Genomic DNA, 21,814 nt, shown 5'->3' with positions numbered 1-21,814 from the left:
AAGGATTCATCTTTAGTCATCAGTGATAGCTTTGATAGCTAGCTACCCAAAACAAGTTTGCTTACTGTATTCATTTACTTTTGATTCAGCCTGGGCTTGTTAATCATTGTCTCTACTACTACTAATAACTACTTTGGGAAGCTAGTGGGAAAAGCAAAAAATGATGATTCTGATATATTCAGGATATCTCCTGGCTGATGTGGTCAGTATCTAACTAAGTGATGCCCACTCATCAATCATTTCTCTACTTCCTGCAAATGAATCTCCCTGCAAAAATCATCAGATCCTCTCAATCTTGAATACTGACAAGAAGTCCCTATGGACTCCCTAACTCTGCTGAAGATCGGGAGGGGTCCTAGACACTAAGATTTAAAAGCCCCACTCTCAGAACAAGATTAGAAAACTGACAGGCAAAGTTGTAGTTACCTCAGGTTCTGGAAAGGAGCAGAACATGAAGGTAAGTAGAAGTTTTACTTACTTGAGACTTTTAAGCTATTTTATGAAACGCTTTATAGTTTCTTACCCATTTTATCTTTAATAAGCATTTTATAAGCTAACGGATATTTAAACAATATGCCTTAAAATATAAAAATCATTTGATTTTACTTCAAAAAAATCAGTCATTTTAGTGAATTAATGGAAATAACATATTTCTACTTTTTCTTACAAAGAGAACTCCCTTGCGGATTAATTACAAGGTAGACTAGGGAATCACCCTCTCCCCCACATGCTAAGTGTTATTAAAAATAATTATCAAAAATAGATCACGTCGAAAAGTAAGAGGTTTGTAATTGTTCGGGTGTAATGGAGTAGAAGATCCTATAGGCACAGAAACTACTTTCTTTGATCTTTTCTTGTAGGGACTCGGAAGTCTGGTGGCAACAACCTTGGCTCTTTTTCTAGTGTTTTCTTTCATAGGAAATTCCAGCAGCGCGCCACAGGTAATCAAACGCAAACACCGGGGCTCCTGGATGTTCTTTCCCTCCCTTCCTTCTTTTCTTTTCTTTTTTCTCTTCTCCCTCCCTCCCTCCCCCTCTTTCTTTCTTTTTTCTAATAGAGGACTGGGCTACATTGTGTTATTAACCGCTTTTCTCTTCTACCTGGGTTGTAGGGATTCTTTGAGAGAAGGAACTGGACTCCCCAATCTATGCTCTATCTGAAGGGTGCACGTACGTTCCAAATACTTTGCTCTCCCTACATCAATAAAGGAAGATCTTTAGGGGTGTAAGAATCCATGGGATAGATGCGTGGGGAGGAAGTAATATCGAGTGTGTTCCCTTAATAGCCGAGGTCATCCTGCAGGACAGAGTGGGGGTGGGGGGGTGTGGCAACGGAAGAAAAAGACTCCCTGATTGTTAGAAATTCTCCATCCTCAAGTGGAGGGCTGCTGGCTCTTGCCGCACAGGAAGACTGCAGACTGGCCTGGGAAACACCCCACGGGCTTGTGAACCCGACCACCGCTCAAAAGCCCATGCGCCGCGGCGGGCCGGGCGCGGGCAGGTACCGGCTGGGTGCAGCAGGTGCAGGAAGTGCTCTGGCCGGTCCCGGCTCGGCGCAGACAGGCGTGGGGGCAGGGCTCGTCTGGGGGCGGGCAGCGCAGGGGCGGGGCGCTGGTAAAGGGCGCTTGGTGCAGTCTGGGGGTGCGCGACGAGCGCCCGAAAACCGCGCGGACCCAGGCCGCCGCCGCGGACCCACCCCTCCTGACCTGGGGACCCGCGGCGCGGAGCCCATTTTAACCGCGATTGTTGAGTGTTTAGCCGGCCAGCTCAGCCCCGCGTCTCGTCTTTGCAGAGGGGCGCCGCTTCATCTCGGACCAGAGTCGGAAGAAGGACCTCTCGGACCGGCCGTCCCCGGGTGAGTGAGCCAAGGAGAGGGGGGCGGTCCGGAGACTGGCAGCAGGACTCAGCGGGCAGGGCGCGCTCGGCCAGGCGCCGAACAACTGCGGCTCCGCTCCGGGAGGGACGTGGCTCCGGGGCCACCCTGGGGGAGAGCCAGCCAGGGCTGAGTCCAAGCTGGCAGCCAGGGCACCGCGCACTGGTGCGCGGCTGAGGCTGGGGCTGACGCTCCCGAAGCTGAACTGGGCCTCGGCTGCTCCGACCGCCCTCTGGCCGACGGGTGTGCAGAGGTCCCGGGGGTGGGGGTTATCCAGAGACAGGCCAGGCCTGGGCTTCACGTTCGAGGAGTCAAGGAGGAGGAGGAGGAGTGAGAACTGTGCAACTGCCCCTAAATGTACCTCCCCGCTTTTGGCAAGACCTTTACACGGTTTCCTCTTCAATGTTCTTGTTATTAAACTAGTGTTTTTCCCGGAAACTTCAAATGTACGCTCCTATTCATTACTAGAAAGGGCTCTAAAGCAGCTCAAAACCGGAAATAGTTCATAGGCAGGGGCCATTAAGAGTAGGGCCAGGGACTGTTATTTTCCTTATGTGTGGCCAAGAATATAGATTATTATTTCAAACTGCTTTGAACGAATGAGAGAGGAAGTAGTCGAGACTCCAAGGAGGATCCATCCCATCCAGATGTTTCTGCCCAGACATCCCATGTTAAGCTCTGAAGGGAAAAGTTACTCAGGGTCCTTTATGCTAATGCACTCTCCTTTCATGGCATTGTCTGCAGTATATTTAAATTCCTTTTCATATATGTAATACACAGCAAAACCAATTGTAAGTAACGTCCAAGGGAAGTGTGAAATGTTTCAATTCATAAAAATCAGCCCTCTGTGGAAGGGGCATCCTTGGCTAAGGCATCAAAAACCTATTTTATAAGGGTTTTTCTATTTATAGTATATCAGAATAGGGTTTATCTACTACAGGAATATTTAAATGCTAATAAGAATGTGTATACACTTTTATTTCTCCAGAAAGACGAAGCCCAAATCCCCAACTACTAACTCTTCCAGAGACAGCAGCTCTGCTACTGGCTTCCTTGCAGAGACCACAAGAAGGTACAAATATGTGACCGCTTTCAACTGCGGGACAGGGAAGCTTTGATCACTTTTGGGATTCTGTGTTAAATACCAAGTTGCCTTTGTTCAGATTTTTGAATATAATTAACAGTTGCCCCCCTCCACAAACAATTCATACATCTTTCTTATATAAACACTAGCACATTTCTCATTAACGTGAGTCCCCAAGAACATGAAAACATTTCCTTGAGGACACTGGGGAATTTCATATTAATTTCATAAACCAGAGCCTATTGTGACCTTATTTTCACTTAGAACTCTAGCACTAAAAATGTTCAAAGTTCAACCTCATTATATACAGTTAATAAAACTGAAGCCAAAGAGGTTTAAAAATGTTAAATCCAATTGCTCACTATTAAAGACTGGGCCAAATGAAATTGTTGACAATGAAATAGTTTTTACTTGCATATGTAGCAGTATCTTATGGCTGATCCTAATAGATTCTAAGCCTGTGTAATTTTCATTATCCTATACAGCTGCTTCTATATGAAGATTAGGTATAATTTTCAAATAGAGACACTCTGGACCACCTGGGTGGCCTGGTCAGTTAGGCATCTGACTTCGCTCAGGTCATGATCTCATGGCTGGTGAGATCCAGCCCCACATCGAACTGTGCTGACAGCTCAGAACCTGCAGCCAGCTTCAGATTCTGTGTCTCTCTCTGCCCTTCCCCAGTTCGTGCTCTGCCTCTCAAAAATAAATAAACATTTCAAAAATTTTTTTAAAAATAGAGACACTCTGTCCATGTAGCATTGAAACCACTAGTTGAATTAAGGCATCTTGCTACTAGATAAGTCAGGGCTTTGGAGTATGTAACAGACTGGGTTCAAATCCTTGTTCTGCTGCTTTACTAGCTGGATGACCCTGAGTCTTAGTATCCTTATTGGTAAAATGGAATAATGATACCCATGTGCAGCGTTGCTATGAGAGCCAATTGGAACAAGGTACATAGTTTTAGTTACTATTAACAATGGAGGTCATCAAAGCATTATTTAGACCTAGAATGTTCCCTCTCAAAAATTGTAATGATGCCATATTGTGACATAATTTAAAATTTTAAATATTTATATATATATACATATATATATATATATATATATATATATATATATATATATATAGCAAGTGGTCTGGTGATCAAAGCACAGGCTGCTGGCCTTGTGCTCTGACACGTATGCTAACGGAGAAGACATATCCTTGGTGCCTACTATTGGATGGGGCATATGAGGAGGAAAAAAGAGCAAAACGTATTTTCCAGCTTCAAGCTTATGGTTTTCTTGGGAAAAAAAAAATACTGATGAGAAGCAAATGCAAGAGAGTGGGATTGGAGGTCTTCTGAACTCAGTGCAAGGCCAAGGTCAACGTGGATGGGTAGTGGGGATTATAATACTTAATTGAGCAAATATGCATTTATGCCTGCTAGGCGCCAGCTAACTGGCAGGCGGAGAAGAAAGCAGATTAAGGGGAAGCAGGAATGAGAACAATCTTTGCAGCAAAATGATGGGGTGAGCAGTCAGTGGAATAGCAGAACGCAGGAGGAGTGGTTATGTTAGAGCTAGGACGACCATTACTGCTATTATTACTACTGCCCGGAGCTACTAGTTGTTGAGGGCTTACTATAATGCAGGGGGCCAGGTGCTGTTTCAGCATATGATATAGGTCAATACTTTTAGCCCTCATAGTAACCCTGGGAGGTAAGGACATTATTATCCACACTTTCCAGGTGAGGAAATAGAGGCACAAAAAGATTAAGTAGCTTGCCCACTATTACATAGCAGGTACTTACTAGAACCGAGATGAAGAATGAAGATAATTTGTCTTTGTTTGAGAATCAGTAAGAAGTCCTCTGGATTCACAGCAGAATGATGACATGGTGAAGGAGGATGAATCTGATTATGGCACAGAGAGTAACAATAAAACAATGATTATGGTTCAGAGAGTAACAATAAGAACAGTAACAATATCTACAATATAGGAACATCTGCCTGTGTCAGATATGAATGCTAACCTTTATAGCTGAGAAAACTGAACCTTTATGAAGTGTGTTTACTTTCCTAAAGTCATGCAATTGGTAAAAAGCCACGATGGGATTTTAACTCAGGTCCAAGTGATTCCACTGCTCTCTCCATTATATCTTGCCGTCTCTCAAATGCATTGTATCGAACAGGAAAGACCACAGATGGGGATCAGGGAGAAGCCAAGGAAAGTGAAAGGAAACCACAGGAGTGAGGAGATGAGGTGGAGCAGTCAGGAATGGACAGAGAGGCTCCACTCCGAGGTGTCCTGGAAGGAAGAATAAGTAACTATTCACCGAAAGGATAAAAGGGAATCCAGAACAAGCACATTTTTGAGTGGTATTATGGGAGTTTGAAATGGTTATGCTGGTGAGGAATGAAAGTTTCTGTGGATATAATGGAAGTTCAGTTTGAGATGACAGAGACAGTCCAGTGAGTAAAGGAGTGTAGGTCAGTGGTTCTCAATTATCCATCTATGGACTGGTTCCATTGGAGTTAACTGGAGAGAGTCCTCAAAATACAGATGGCTCAGCCTTAGACCCAGAGATTCTGATTCTGTAAAACTTGAATGAGGCCTCAGAATCTGTATCCTTGAAAAGTTCCCCCAAATGATTCTGATGGTCAGTCAGATATGGAAACTACTGGAATTCAGAACCAGTTAATAAAGAGTGAAACCATGAAAATGGAAATCTCTTCTAGGCCTCAGATATAACAGGAGAAGGGCAAACAATAAAGGATTTGCCTTGGAGAGTACCTAGAGATTAAGGGGAATAGAGGAAAGTCATATCAGTGAAGGGACTTTTAAAGGAGAAGGCAGGGATGTAAGAGGAGAACCAGAATAACAGCATATCCAGAAATCAAGAATGGAGAGTTCCAAGAAAGGAGTGATTAAAGCATCACATGGAGCAGAATGGTTAGTAAGAGTACAGAAATCAATGGAAAGGAAGAGCCTGTTGGCTAGGACGGGTCACTGAATAGCAGTTCACAGGACTTTAGCTCAGCCCCTGCCCAGTGATACTACTTGCCACTGCCATGCCCCTTCTGAAACCTTGTTGAGAGTGAATTGGGGACAAGAAGTAAGCAGTGCTGCCTGTCCTGGCTCTCAGCACTCTTGCAATGAAAAGGTGAGAAGTAGTTGGATCATGGATAGAGGATGCTGCATCCAAGATGACCTTTACTATTGGACATTCGGCAGGCACACTTACTGATTGTTGAAATGTGTTAGGAGATCGCTGGCAAAGATGGATTGAAGGAGACATTTTTGATTTGGTTTTTGGGAAGATGTGTGAAGCCAGAAAGAAAATAAATAAATAAAAAGTGAGCTAGAATGAAAGGGGGGGGGGTAATTTCAAAGAGGGGAAGAAAGGGGCCCCTGGGTGGCTCAGTCGGTTAAGCATCTGACTTTGGCTCATGTCAGGATCTCACGGTTCATGAGTTCGATGTCTGGTTCTGTGCTGACAGCTCAGAGCCTGGAGTGTGCTTTGGATTCTGTGTCTCCCTCTCTGGCCCTCCCCTGCTCACGCTGTGTCTGTGTGTGTGTGTCTCTCTCTCTCGAGAATAAATAACATTAAAAAAATTAAAGAGAGGAAGAAGAATCTTCATTAGAAACTTTAGGAAAGGGTGTGTGATTATAGGTCCCAATTTCAAGTTTTTTTTGGAAAATAAATATAACTTAAAATTTTTTATTCTAGAGAGAGAGAGCACGAGTGGAGGAGAGGGGTAGAGAGAGAGAGAGAATCCCAAGCAGGCTCCATGCTCAGTGCAGAGCCTGACATGCAGCTCAATACCATGACCCTGGGATCATGACCTGAGCCGAAATCAAGAGTTGGACACTTAACCGACTGAACCACCAGGCTCCCTGGAAAATAAATGTAATTTTGTAGTCATTTAAGTTTCCACAGTAGCTTGTTTCTGGTGATGAAATAAGGGAACAAAATTTTATTACTTTGAATTGATGAGAAAGTTTTGGATTTACATACGATATATTCGTTACTAGCTGCCTTTAATATTTTTATTCTAAAATCCCTAAGTATTACTTGGTAGACTCTTATTTTATATAGTTAATTTTTATTTTAGTAACTGATATACAAGGATGCACTTCTTACAGAGTTTTTTTTTCCCCTTCTCTTTAAAGAGCAGCCCATCATCTGTAATATTCTAAAATGTGCTAGCCATTCAAGTTAAAATGTAACTCAGACATTTGAATTATATTGTAACTAACTAAAGGAATGTGATTTTATCTAGAAATAATCTTAAGGAAGGTTAGGAGATGCATTTTCCTCTGGCAACTCCCAGTCCTGACACCATGGTAAGTTTTAGCTCTTCTGCCCCGTTGTTACAGTCCCAGGAACCTGCTGTCATCTGACTTCTTAGCTATCCTGCCCCGGAAGTGATAACTCATGCTCTAAAGTTTTGCAATCCCATCCAGCTAACAAGGGTCTCCTCTTTTTGTTTCATTTCCTCCCCAGGCCTAGTATAGCTCAGGTAATAAGAGAATATGTGCAAAAGTATTCCCATGTCATCTTTCCAAGTAGGATGCATTGTTAATAGGAAACAGGGACACAGTGCCTTGATGCAATTTAATGGTTCTAATTGTGGATATTTTATTTTATTTTTTATTTTATTTATTTTAATTTTTTTAATGTTTATTTATTTTTGAGAGAGAGAGAGAGAGAGAGCACAAGTAGGGGAGGGCCAGAGAGAGAGGGAGACACAGAATCTGAAGCAGGCTCCAGGCTCCGAGCTGCCAGCACAGAGCCCGACGTGGGGCTCAAACTCATGGACCCCGAGATCATGACCTGAGCTGAAATTGTATACTTAACCAACTGAGCCACCCAGGCATCCCTAATGGTGGATATTTTAGACATGTGGCACACTTAGAGCAAGATATATGGCCTTTTCAGATTTCTACCAAACATACCATATTATAGTTTCACTCATTCTAGAGAGTGACATGTGACATGTGAGTTCCCCTATGTGTGTAGATATGAGAGGAAAAAATTTTAAACCAAATCGATCAAAACACACTTATTTTGATTCTCCATAGCAAAGTGCAGGAGTTAACATAATCTAGGAGGCTAAATGTTTGTTTTTTAAAGTTCTCTTTATCTTATCTTTTCTCCTTTTAAAAACGGAGAATTATGTTTATTTTATGTATTTTTTTTTCTCACAGCTGGAGAAGAAAACTTTGATCAAACCAGAATCCTAGAAGACTACTAACCTGGGGAAAATAGACCAAATTACATTCAAATACAGTTCTGTTCTTGTTGAAAACATGAGCATGTAAATAAAGCCTTTGGAGGCTTTTTACTTCAGTTGTAATCTTAGGAACATGCACAACCAGTTTCATTCTTTCCAGCAACAAAGGTAATGTAGAGTTCTTAGCTGAGAGCATCACCTTCTTTCATTGCTTCTGGTCCTGTTTAGGTCACCTTGTGTCTTAGTCCCCTTTAGAATTAAGCATAAGGCCAGCGACTCTTTAGAGTGTGCTTTCTTTTTGTTAAAACGAGTCTATCTTGATCTAGTGATTCTCAGTTGTTTTTTTTTTTTTTTTTCATTAATTTATGTCTCCTCAGCAGATCTCCCACTCCTTTTCTGCCTTTTTCCCATCTTCATGGGTGGGGGGATGGGGAGGCATGGCAGGATGGGAAAGAGTAGAGTGTTCTCTTAATAGTTCATCTAGGAGACATAAATTAAGAAGGGAAGAGGAAGGAGTTGACTGGGAAGAAGCCCTGTGATAAGAACACTTCAGTGTAGTTGCTGAAAGAGGGCATGATCTCTGAAGCTGGTGGAAGGTTCCACAATGGAGAGCTTCCCTTTGTGTTATTTGGGGATCTCTCTGAATTCTGGGACTTACTGGGAAATAAGCAGATGGAGACACACTCTGTTCCTGTGTACATTGTACAAAAGGAACAAACCAGTTTTTCAGAGGTAACTCATTTTTCACAGCTAAACAGATTCAAAGAGTCTGCTTACTCTAATTAGCTAGAGTTCTAGGCTTTATTTTACCTTAAAACATTACATAAAACACCCTGATAACATCAGTACAGAGTGATATGCCCAATCTGGTCCTTCTCAAAACTTTGAACTTAGGTTCAAAACTGTCTGAAAAAAACACACACATGCAGTAACACACACACACACACATATCCACAGCAAGCATAATAACCTATTTTTTTGGAATTGGAATGTGATCACCATGTTAATTTTTTGACCTAATTAATTGAGAGCTATTATTGATAAATGTCATAAGTGGAAAACATTGTGAATTCTTATTGTCATCAATATATTGTATGTCATCAATATTCAGTAGCTAAAGAATACCTTTATGTGAATGTATCTGTACCTTGAGATTATAGTTTCACTGTGTTATGAAGTCAAAACCTTGCTTATAAGATTTGGCTGTATCTTGTTTCATAATTGAATAATGAAACTATATTCAAGTTAATGTAACACAGATCTCTTGCAAAAACTAATATGCTAGCATTAAAAAAACTGTGGTATTATATAGACACCTGTCATTTATTATGAATTGACTTTAAAGTGGATTTTCTAGATAGTGCTTGTATCCAGTATATTGAGATTTTACTCATCTGACATAGACTTATACATATTGGCTATTTAAACATCATGCTTATTCCAAGAATATTTTAAAACCCTATCATGTGAAATAATTCTTCCCACAACTAAGCAGAACAACCTCAAGTATTTCACACTAAAACAGAGTTTTTAAAAGCTTTCAGGAGGTATGTGGGTGGCTCAGTTGGTTAAGTATCTGACTTTGGCTCAGGTCATGATATCGTGGTCCGTGAGTTTGAGCCCCACATCAGACTCTGTGCTGACAGCTCAGAGCCTGGATCCTGCTTCGGATTCTGTCTCCCTCTCTCTCTTCCCCTCCCCCACTCGTGCTCTGTCTCTCTCTCTCTCTCTCTCTCTCTCTCTCTCAAAAATAAACATTAAAAAAAACCTTCGAAATGACCAACAGCTATTAAAATAATACAGTGTTGGGGCGCCTGGGTGGCGCAGTCGGTTAAGCGTCCGACTTCAGCCAGGTCACGATCTCGCGGTCCGTGAGTTCGAGCCCCGCGTAGGGCTCTGGGCTGATGGCTCAGAGCCTGGAGCCTGTTTCCGATTCTGTGTCTCCCTCTCTCTGACCCTCCCCCATTCATGCTCTGTCTCCCTCTGTCTCAAAAATAAATAAAGGTTAAAAAAAATTAAAAAAAAATAATAAAATAAAATAAAATAATACAGTGTTATATTATAATACTATTAATATTGTATAGAATACCAAGTATATTATAGGCGCCTGAATTCTTTGAATGTTGTTCTGCCATACAGATGTGCTGATTAACATAGTAGTTGCATACAGGCCCCTCTGCCCAGCTGCTATAACATTCTGTCTGTCTTGGGATATTTTTCAGTTCTCTTTATTTCTATCTTTTTCAAAACTGAAATGAACAAAAAATGTTCCCATTGTATGGCTTATATTTTAAAATTGGGAAATACCTGCCTGCAAGTCACATCCATGTCCTAGAATACCACTTCCTTCAGGTGGACAGCTCCCACTGGACAGGACAGTGTCCACTGCTCTTCCCTGTTTGCTTCTGTATCCTTTCTCACCTTTTGCCATCTGGCCCCCAGCATGGGCTCTCAATTACTCTTTTTTCCCCTGGGTTTCCCCAGTGGGTGCCTCCTCTCCCCCAACAGCACCATAATGATCCCATGAGGAGAGGGACGGCAGAGGCCCTGGCATGTTAAAACCAGCCTCCAACTAGCATTTCCCTTTTATCTGGTTATGAGAAATAAACATCTGTATCCTATCAACCTTGATTGGATAATCAAAATAAGTTACATTATTTTGCTTCAGCGCCAGGAGAAAGGGAAGTGGGGATGCCACCTGTTGGTTTCCTCTTACTGGACGATAAATTCCGTTAGTAAGGGTTTATTTCTAATATGACCTCTTCTTTGTATCCCTCACATGTCTTCATAGAAGTATATCTTCACCCTTTGGACCTCTCCAAGCACCTTGACCAGTCCCTCTCCTGAGTCCTCCTTGTGGGAAACTATTAGCAGAGCGCTTGTCACATGTTCTAGTCTCATCAGTATATATAAAACCAGCTCTGCGCACCCTAACTCTTGACATGGAAGGAAGGGTGGTGCAATGCATGAAACATGTCTTGATGGCTGGTCAGGCACACACTATTTTCTATGGTTCCTGTACTCCAATTTATGAAGACATACCTTCTTGAAAAACATCCATTTTCTTGCACTTGTGTTTCTCCCAATAAGACCATTCATTTGTGCAACAACTGTGTATAAGGCACTATGCTAGAAACAGAGTCACCTACTAACAGCCCTATTTGTTGCTCTTCACCTGGCTTTGTCAGTCTTGGGGAAAGGACAGTAAATGACTGGAGCAAGGGGATGGAGTCCAGTGGCAGCAGCTGTCTGAATAGAGGACCGAGTCCAGGGTAGAAACATGCCTGGCTTTGCACTGGCTGGGGCGCTGGGTGGCTCCATCAGTTAAGTGTCTGATTCTTGATTTCAGTTCAGTCATGATCCCAGGGTCATGGATCCAGCCCCGTGTCAGGCTCTGTGCTGACAGTACAGAGCCTGCTTGGGACTCTCTCTCTCTCTCTCTCTCTCTCTCTCTGTCTCTCTCCCTCTCTCTTCCCCTCCTCCACTCGTGTGTGTGTGTGTGTGTGTGTGTGTGTGCACGCGCATGTGTGTGCACGCGCATGTTTGTGCACACCTTCTCGCTCAAATAAATAAACATTAAAAAAAATACGTGTTTGCAAGTCAGTGTATTTCCATGCACTCTATCATTTGTACTCCTTTCTAATCAGGGAACTATTCTTTCATTCAGGAAAAAAAAAAAGCACTTGAATTTTAAAATGTTTTATTAAGAAGCTATTTTATGGAGGAAATCTCATGCTTTCAATAACAATAGACTAACCAGTTACCAACCAAGGGTATCATTTGAATAGACGTATTGTGCCCCCTTACTAGGAATATATTTTCATTGTTATTGTAACACTGAAACCCCTTTTTATCATGAGATCTTTCTGGCACTTCAGCAAGTGAATATCTACATTATAATACAAATCCATCTCCTATTTTCTGACTCCCTGTGCAGACATTCCCAAACTGCTCTGCAGATGTTGGGTTAATTTGGCATGCACAGGGCATATTTCAAGGATTAGGCTTTAGGTAATTTATTTCCCTTTCTCCTGGGCCCTAAATGAGGTGAGTTTGCAATCATCTTCCATTGTGACCTGATTTATGGCATATATCCACCATTCATCTACTTTTTCTTAACAATGGTGATGCGATTTGTAGTTTCAGTTTGAGAGCGAACAGCTAAGAAAGAATTTCTGAGATAGTTTTGGTGCAAAAAGGTGATTTTATTATAGCATGGGGACAGGACCCAAGGGCAGAAAGAGCTGTATCTACAAATATGAGGGATGACTGATTATATATTTTAAGTTTGTGGAGGGGGTTGGGGTAGGGGTAACATAAGTTTCCAAGAAATTTTTGTATGCTGAAAGCAGGGTCTTGCAGGACCTTGAAGATTTAGCTATTGTCAAGATAAGGTTGCTTTTAGTCTTTAATGAAATATAAACATTAAGGCATTAAGGCAGCCATGAACCCCTTGAGGCATGTCATGTCCTGCATCTATCAGTGGGCTGCAGGCTGTAAGGAGATTTAACATAAACTGCATTTTTCTTGCCTTTGTTCTCATCAACGGGGCAAGCAGTGGAGAGCTAGATTACAGTTTTCCCCTAGTCCTGAGCCATTCAACCCAGACCCACGGTCGTTGTTACTCTTACCTTGTTGCCATCGACAATCCCACACTGAACAGACTAAAACTTTTTTAAAAGCTCTGCATATATTGGGGCGCCTGGGTGGCGCAGTCGGTTAAGCGTCCTACTTCAGCCAGGTCACAATCTCGCGGTCCGTGAGTTCGAGCCCCGCGTCAGGCTCTGGGCTGATGGCTCAGAGCCTGGAGCCTGTTTCCGATTCTGTGTCTCCCTCTCTCTCTGCCCCTTCCCCGTTCATGCTCTGTCTCTCTCTGTCCCAAAAATAAATAAAACGTTGAAAAAAAAATTAAAAAAAAAAAAAAAAGCTCTGCATATATAGGTCAACTGATATGCCAACCAAGGTTTTCACTGTGATCTAAATGTAACAATACTCAAGTTGTGGGGGAAAAAAAACAATCCAAGAATGAAGGTGGTTTCTTTTTTTCTTTTTTCTTTTTTTTTTTTTTTTGCCTATTTAGAAGTAATTACATTTAATAATTTTTTTTAAGTTTTTAAATTTATATTGAGAGAGACAGAGTGGGAGAGGGGCAGAGATAGAAAGAGAATCCTAAATAAGCTCTGTGCTCAGCGCAGAGCCCAACATAGGCCTCGATCTCACAAACCGTGAGATCATGACATGAGCCAAAACCATGAGTTGGACACTCAATGGACAGCCACCCAGGAGCTCTTAGGTTTAATTACATTTAAAACAAAGATATGTTTACAATCGCTCAGCAATGTCCCTAAGCACATCATGGATATGTTTAGAAACATTGTTCTTATTATAATTAAGTAGACTCCATATTTTCTTTTTGCTAATTTTTTAAAAGACAGTTTTAAATGTTATCCTTTACAAGGCACTATTTCATAGTAGGTGCTTTCTACAAGTTATCTTATTAAATGTCTTATTTACAAGACATCAATGAAAGCTTAATTGATATGTTGATATTGACATGTTAATTCATTTGGATTTAACAGTTCATCATTTATAGAAGACTGATTGATTGACCAAGTTTTTGAAAAACCTTTCCTTTTAAAGAACAGAAAAATTGTTTCAGTCAGATGGCATAGTACAGATGGTAACATCTTCCCATCATTAAGTTGAGACGTGACCTTGTAAATATGCACGAATAGGTATCAGGATCTGGATTTAAGGTAGCTTGTTTTCTTATGGATTTTGATTATCTACAAAGCTAGATAGAAATTCATTGTTCTGACTCATGTGAAACATGGAAATAATCACTAAAGACTGATTTAATTAAAATATGTTTGTAGTGGACATTCAGGACTGAGATCAGGATCCTTTGTGAGGAAACTGGGAGGCTTATTTGGTAGTTATGGAAGCTGTATAAATACTAAGCAAAGGATTGTGGTGATGATCACTTAAAAATAAACACTAGCAAATGAAAATTCTTATTGCTGGCATTAACCATTTTAAAAACATTTCTAAGAGCATCTGGGTGACTCAGTCGGTTAAGCATCTGGCTCTTGATCTCAGCTCACGTCCTGATATCAAGGTTGTGAATTCAAGTCCCACATTTGTAGCCTACTTAAAACAACAACAACAACAACACCCCACATCTAGTCTTCCTCCTTTAATGAACACTCTTCCTCGTGCCTAAATTTACTGGGGAAAAAGGAGTAGGGGAAAATAACTTGGACTTTATTAGAAATTACAAAATTGCCATTCACTTAATTTTCTCCCCTTTGGAGGCAGAGAATAAATCCTGTTGTAATAGTTAGAAGAAGAAAATGAAATCTGTAGCATTTTCATGTCTTTAAGTAATCATTCTTACTATGTTCTTACTACATTAGTTCTGTTCTACAAGCGTGGAATTCAGTTCTTGTATTCACCATGCAGCTTTTTCTTCCCACGAGGAACACGGCCCAGAGACAATGGCGACTTGATATTTAACCGATCCCTTTCAGCCTCTTCTTCCTCGTTGTAGCGCTCATCCTCTTCATCTTCCACATCACTGCTCTGAGGACTAGAGACCTGAGACCCTGAAGGGGAAGGTGGAACTGAGGAAGGCCTGGGATATTTAAATCCTTCTGTCTGCCAAAGACAAAAATAAGTCACAAACACTATAATGACTTTTTGAGTTTTCCAATGCTGTAAACAGTTTGCATGTGCATTTAATAAAAAAGCATAGTTGGGTATTTTTTATGGTCTGTTCATGAGCTATTGTCTTTGATTTATTTTGATTCTGATACCAGCAAGCTCAGGAGAGATTCATTAAATAAATAACTTCCTTTTATTATGCACTGAAATGTGCCAGGTGCCATCTATCTATCTACCTACCTACCTACCTACCTACCTATGTTATCTTATTCCTAGTAACAACACCAATAAATTTGTTTTTCCCACATACAGAAGATAACTGAGGATTAGAGAGGTCAGATGACTTGCCCAAGGTCACACAGCATGACCCTGTGTTAGGGCAAAGATTTGCATCAGGGCTATGATCACTCCAGATCCTTTAATATCAACTGTTATGTTACGCTGCTGATATTCTCAGTCTCTATGTCACCTTTCAGATTTGCTCATTGAAATTGCAGAATATGGGCATTCTGGACATGCATGGACAACCACCATTAGAAAGAGTCCTGGAAGCCAGGTCACTTAGTTTACCCTGAAATTCCACCAGTTACTTTTAGTTCAGTTAATGAGTAAATATTACTAGATTTAATCAAATTGCCCTTCTACCTAAGATTCACTCAGATAACTCATTTGTTAAACAAGAGCTAAGCACAACTATGGGTCTGGCACCATAATGTCACTGAGGAAACAAAGATGAAAACCAAGATTCTTGCCCTTTAAGAGCACACATGCTTGACCAGGGAGGACAACTGTATAAAATAGTTGCAGCCCTCGTCACTCTGTATCTCAACTATTTGTGCACATTATTATCATGTCATACCTATACAATCACTGCAAGGTTCAGATATTTTGCCTGAAAGCAATAAAAAAGAAAAGAAAAAACGAGCTGAGTCATGCATTTAGGACCTGGCTCAAAGCAGGAGCTCAATACTTACTAATTGAATACTTTGAATAAATGGATGAATATAGGTGAATTACCATCAAGTAGAGTGACTGCCTCTAAATAAGCTAAACAATTAACCCTATTAAAATCATGAACATGAGAGTTGGAATTTGTATTCTGAAGGGTTTTAAAAATGCTGTCATGTTCCATATGGGCAAATTCTACCTTGGGTTAACTTTTTAGATCCATTTCCCTTGAGACTTGATGGAGGTAGACCATAAGTTGTATTATTAAGCAAAATTGATTATGGTAAAAGTGACTCCTGACTGGGAGATTACATCTGAACTCAGAGGATTTAAAAATACTTGACAAGGATTATAGCTTTGGGGAATCCCTGAATTTGATGACTCTTATAACTGTACATATTCTTTGTGGAGATCATGGAAGCTGTGAGATATTGGCTCCTGGGCAGGGGTGGGGGGGGTGGGGGAGGCATAAAACTACTAAGCTAAGATACATCTCATACCTAATAATATAGGTTTCATCTTTTTTACACCTAAGCTTTTACCTGGTGGATAGGGTGGCAAAGAAGTGTAACTTTTGGACTGCTATGTAGACTGCTGTAAGGATGAATCCCACTGAAGAGAAATGTCTGATGCTGCCCTACTTCAAGCTGTGTTTCCTATCTTATATCCTTCTAAGAGAATGTGGTGACAAGTAGCCATGAATATAGATATCTAAGTGAACTTCAGAAGAAGACTCCTGGGGGCACTGCTGACTGCTACATGAATACTCATCTAATCCAACTCCTACTGTGGTTCCTGAATTCACTCTTTCTCTTGCCAAGTAGTCACCTGTATCTCAACATTTCCTTGGATAGCAAATTCACTGGCTATGAAAGCAGGGCAGTTCATTTCTCAATAACTCTCAAGAGAATGGGGGTCTAACAAAGCAGTTTCAAGCACTAAAGCAGGGAGAGTTTTAATGTGGGGGTGCTTCTCCAACAACATGAATTAGTTGACTGTCTGCCCATCTGCATAAGGCTAACTCTGAATCAAGGGCTTTGACTTGATCTGATCTGTTGGTTCCTCTATTCTTTGCTTTAGGGCAAAATTATGAAAAAAGTATAATAGTTTGTGTATTTAACTTCTAAATTCAAAGGTATTGGTAGGACTTACCATACATAAGAAATTTAGTTTTCAAAACAAATCCACAATACATAAAACACTTACCGTTGGTGGTGATGTAGGTTCCATATGGAATTTATCTGGAAAAGCTCTGCTTAATGTCAGGTACCTGGCATGTTGATAATACTGTGATAGAAAACCAATTCACAGGTTTAAAAAATTATATATTTCAGTAACCAAGTTATTATGTAAAATCTTATTCTCCTAGTTATAAAATCCATTTTTAAAGTGGTAAAACTGGGGCGCCTGGGTGGCTTGGTCGGTTAAGCGTCTGACTTCGGCTCAGGTCATGATCTCACGGTCCGTGAGTTCGAGCCCCGCGTCGGGCTCTGTGCTGTTCAGAGCCTGGAGCCTGTTTCAGATTCTGTGTCTCCCTCTCTCTCTGCCCCTCCCCTGTTCACGCTCTCTCTCTCTGTCTCAAAAATAAATAAAAACGTTAAAAAAATTAAAAAAAATAAAGTGGTAAAACCTATTCACCCTAAATTTAAAAACAGAAAAAAATGAGTTTATAGTTTTATTATTTTCCAGTGAATATGTAAAGAAATACTACAAAAAGTTGGAGAGAGGGGCACCTGGATGGCTCAGTCAGTTGAGCATCAGACTCTTGGTTTCAGCTCAGGTCATGATCTCACAGTTCATGGGTTCAAGTCCCGCATTGCGCTCCACGTTGACAGCACAGAGCCTGCTTGGGATTCTCTCTCTCTCTCTCTCTCTCTCTCTAATAAATAAATAAACTTAAAACAAATGTTGGAGGGAAAAGCCATACTGACCTTACTGAAAACTCTGAATTGAGCACTAAGGGGACTGAAAACACTGGCTTCATTCCACAGAAAAGCAGTATAACATGGGGAAAAGGTGGGGTCTGAATAATCAGACAAACTGGACTTAAATTCTGCTTCAGACCTTAGGTAAGAAACATAACTTGTAATAGCCTTATCATTCTGGTTTTATTCCAAAATGCAGACAGTACAATTAATCACCCAGGATTGTAAGGCACTGTCATTAGCATGTGTAGACAGTCTGCAAATGGAGCATCTATCATTTTTCAGGGAGAGTTTAGCAATATCTAAACAGATATATTATGTGAAGGCAAAGTCAACTCATTCTTTATTAAATCATCCAGTGCTAAGATATATAGACCTCTGGGTACTTACAAACCTATTACATAATTGAAAGGAGGTATTTTCTGTACTTGTCATTTGAAAAACAAAGTTATTCCCATTCCCACTGTATTTGAGGCATATGGTCACGTTATGGCTTAGAGCCAAACAAGATACAAATGTTTCTTTAGATGTTTTCCTCATATTCATGAACCAATACCTGTAATGCATCAAGTTAAGCACTGACAATAGAGTAACTGGTAAGATCACAGCTAGCTCCTGACGGATTTGCTGTTACAAGCTCAAACTAAATATGAAGATTTGAAGTTAGGACTTTCCGAGTTTATAGTAAGTAAAAAAGTACGTGAAAACATTACTGGAGATTTTAACAATGATGGTACTAAGTTGACTTTGTAGATTATGACAAGAATCTCAATTTTTATAATTCAGTGGGATTTTTAAAGTGGCTCTCTTGATCACAGACTTGCTTACTCTGCCCAAGTATCTCCAATCCAGAAGATCGGAGAGCCTCTCAGTTCGGTTTCTCTGAATAATTCTCTGGCGGCGGGACTGTTTGCAAAATCCATACAGAAACTGAGTCAGCTGATTGCAGGAATCATCTGGAGACTGGAACCGCCTGTCAACAATGTAAATGCCTGAGGGGCACAAAAACCAAAGCACAGATAAACGTAGGGCTAACCTTGGAATGTTTCTTCTCCCTTGGAATATTTCTTCTCCCATTCCTTACATTCTATCTCAGACTGCCACATGCATTACCCACTCCCTGACAGCCCCCACTGCCTGTTTCATCTTTCCCCTTCCAAGACTGTATTTCTCCCGTGATCTCCTCCTAATGGTTCACCACTGTCACCAACACACAGCCAACACAATGGATCTTGTTAAAAAATTTGGCAGCAGAGGAAAACCCTGATCAGGGATTCTCCCCAGGACTCCTCACTAACCAGAATCTCTGGGGTGAGACCTGGGTGTCAGTGATTTTTTTTAGGCCCCTTGGTGTTCCCACCATGCACCACTGGCTGAGAACCACAGCTGTAGCCTGAGGAAAGAGAACCGTGACAATGCAAGGGTAGGAGGCCAGGAAATTGGCAATGTGTGGGCAATCTATCCCCTCTCCCTTTCTTGCTGCTGGGCAACATGGACACAGAGATGGTGGTATGCAAATTCTCCCGCCATCTTAAACAATTTAAGTGAATTTTGCTAACTTGGCACAGACCCTTAAAATAATGACACTGGGGCGCCTGGGTGGCTCAGTTGGTTGAGCGTCCGACTCGGCTCAGATCATGATCTCACAGTCTGTGGGTTCAAGCCCCGCGTCGGGCTCTGTGCTGACAGCTCAGAGCCTGGAGCCTGTTTCAGATTCTGTGTTTCCCTCTTTCTCTGACCCTCCCCTGTTCATGCTCTCTCTCTGTCTCAAAAATAAATAAATGTTAAAAAAAAAAATTAAAAAAAAAATAATGACACTGACCAATCTACATACTCTAAGGCCATGGTTACTGTAATGTCACTTCTAGATAGTAAAGGGCCAAACCAGTTCAGAAAATAAAAAGATAAAAGGGCCAGACTTGTCCAAGTTTAGCATGCCTTTTATGGTTTGTCTTTTGGACCATATATTTAATATTAACAGCATTTTTATGTTTTCTGTGAACCACATAATTAAATCTACTTTTAATTAAACAAGAAGGATAAACATTACTTTAATCATCCGGATAGCTTTAGAGTTAGGCTCCATAAAGACCCTGTGCTTTGTTTGGCTAGAGGTCACTTCTCCCTGTGTTGGGTGAATGATGAAAAACCTCACCCACCGTAGGCAGTAGGATCAGCCACGTGCTCCTGCATGAAACAGCCAAAGCCGGACAGGTTTGTTGTCACACTGGGGATACCCATCACCGTACATTCAGCTGCCGGGGAAATAGACAAACGCTTGGCTTCAGACCAGTCCCTATATCCTCTAATGCACGCAGAGGGGTCAAAAGCCCAAGTCTGCCTAGTAATAGTGATGTTTATTTTGTACCAGGCACAGTACTGAGCTCTTTACATGTATTAACTCATTTAATCTTCTCAACAACCATGTGAAGTGAGACTGTCATTATCTCCATCTTACAGATGAAGAAATTGAGGTTAAATAATTTGCCCAATGTCATAAAGCCAGGGAATGGGGTAGAGCTGGGATTTGAAGGCAGGCGCTCAGCTCCAGGGCTCTTGTTTGGAACTGCTACTCTATGCTGCCTCTCTCATTCCAGCTGGTTTTGTTTTTTGCTCCATTCTAAGCCATGTCTCAAAGTAAGTGGTGAGTTTGTGGTGTCAGTAAATAGACTTTGGACATGAGCACCTCCTCCTATCAAATTAATCTGCCATGCCACAGATCCCTCCCCTTTTCCAAGTGGTCCCTGAACCTAGTCCTCTCTCACCTTCTAGTCAAAACTTGTTTTTCATAAAATAGCAGATATGGTTTTTGTTTTGTTTTGGTTTGGTTTTGGTTTTCTTGTTTGTTTTTAAAGAAGTATTACTTCTCAGGGTGCCTGGGTGGCTCAGTCAGTTGAGCGCCTCAGGATATGATCTCACAGTTCCTGGGACAGAGGCCCATGTCAGGGTCTGCACTGACAACTCTCTCTCCCTGTCCCTCCCCTGCTCGCAGACACCCTCTCTTTCTCTCTCTCTCAAAATGAATAAATAAGCGTTTTTAGAAAAAGAAATGTTACTTCTCACAAGGATGTCTTCATTTTTAACAAGGAATTTACATTTGTTTATGGAATTACTCTTGGTTGACTGGTAGTTTGGGGTTAAAAAAAAGATTTCCCCACTGTTCAAGAAGTAATACAATTTAGACAGTGGCCTTCCTTCTCTTCTGCTCTGCAAGTATTTCCTCTAGAGAGATGTGGTTTCCTAATTTGGTGGAGTGGGGTTGGTGGAGGAGAAAATGAGACAGGGATTATTGACTCATACAAGAATCTAATGCAAACCTGGACTTCCTTCCCAGAAAAATTCTTATGCATATATGTATAAGGAATTTTGCCTACAATTCCACACAAGTTCACTGAACCTTATTTTTATTAAATACTCATTAACACACATGTATTGAAATACCAGGTACCCATAACCTTAGTATATGTTCATTGAATGAATTTAATGGAGCATGTGCTAATATTCATTAGATTTTCTCAAAACACAAAACACAGACTTAAATGAATACTTTCTGGAGTGTGTTAAACTTAGTATCAGATAAAAAGTTATTCTAAAACAAATAGAGTTATCTAACATGCTAACAGCAAACTTACACCACAGAAGAGATATTGTTATTCCTGTAACTATAGGTTAGGTGAAGGGTGGCCAACTTTTTTTGGGTAATTCAAAACAGACAATGACTCATTTACTATGGAGTATTTCTCAACCTTATTTTCCTATCTACTTATCTTTTATAACACCTTTGGTGGCCTTTATCTTAAAACACTAGATGTATCTCCTCTATCATTTGGGTTAAGTTTATCTTTGTCCTATAAAATGACATTTGGTGGAAAGTCCTCTGTAATTTATAGAACATTCTCTTTACCCAACATAAATGACTTCCCATATCCCTCAGTCATTCATGCTTTTATTTTGTGCTTCTTTATTTTTGAAACTTCCTTGATAATAAAGTATGTTACTTCCTAGAAATAAAAGGAACAAAAGTCAATAACAAAATGTTAAGTCCACCAGTAAAATGTGCATTTGATGTATCTTAAAGGATAGACGCTCTATTATAAACA

The 21,814-nt window shown here is 40.8% G+C and overlaps 2 protein-coding genes across 3 annotated transcripts in view; one reads left to right on the top strand and one right to left on the bottom strand.

Annotated features, from left to right (window-relative positions):
* The first annotated feature begins 451 nt into the window (after window positions 1-451).
* SPX (spexin hormone) lies at window positions 452-9,487 on the top strand. Its single transcript, XM_040487866.1, has 6 exons — window positions 452-457; window positions 861-941; window positions 1,449-1,500; window positions 1,792-1,854; window positions 2,861-2,944; window positions 8,153-9,487. The coding sequence occupies exons 1-6, from the start codon at window positions 452-454 to the stop codon at window positions 8,197-8,199; spliced, it is 333 nt and encodes a 110-aa protein (XP_040343800.1). The 3' UTR covers window positions 8,200-9,487.
* Window positions 9,488-14,359: 4,872 nt separating this feature from the next.
* The window catches only part of GYS2 (glycogen synthase 2), a 49,555-nt gene continuing 42,100 nt past the window's right edge, over window positions 14,360-21,814 (bottom strand). Inside the window, exons 13-16 of one of the 2 annotated variants that reach the window (XM_040488701.1) lie at window positions 19,874-19,969; window positions 18,543-18,706; window positions 16,996-17,076; window positions 14,360-14,783 (exon numbers count right to left, since the gene is read on the bottom strand). In XM_040488701.1, coding sequence (XP_040344635.1) covers window positions 14,691-14,783; window positions 16,996-17,076; window positions 18,543-18,706; window positions 19,874-19,969 — 434 coding nt within the window. In that variant the 3' untranslated portion in view covers window positions 14,360-14,690. Of the gene's footprint in view, window positions 14,836-16,995; window positions 17,077-18,542; window positions 18,707-19,873; window positions 19,970-21,814 lie in introns of both variants that reach the window. The other variant, XM_040488700.1, reaches the window with a different exon arrangement.

Source organism: Herpailurus yagouaroundi, unplaced genomic scaffold (genome assembly GCF_014898765.1).
Source record: "Herpailurus yagouaroundi ecotype Mexico unplaced genomic scaffold, PumYag 166, whole genome shotgun sequence".
Classification (NCBI taxonomy): Eukaryota; Metazoa; Chordata; class Mammalia; order Carnivora; family Felidae; genus Herpailurus; species Herpailurus yagouaroundi.
Note: the sequence above shows the minus strand (reverse complement) of the source record. Positions and strands in the feature narration are given on the sequence as shown.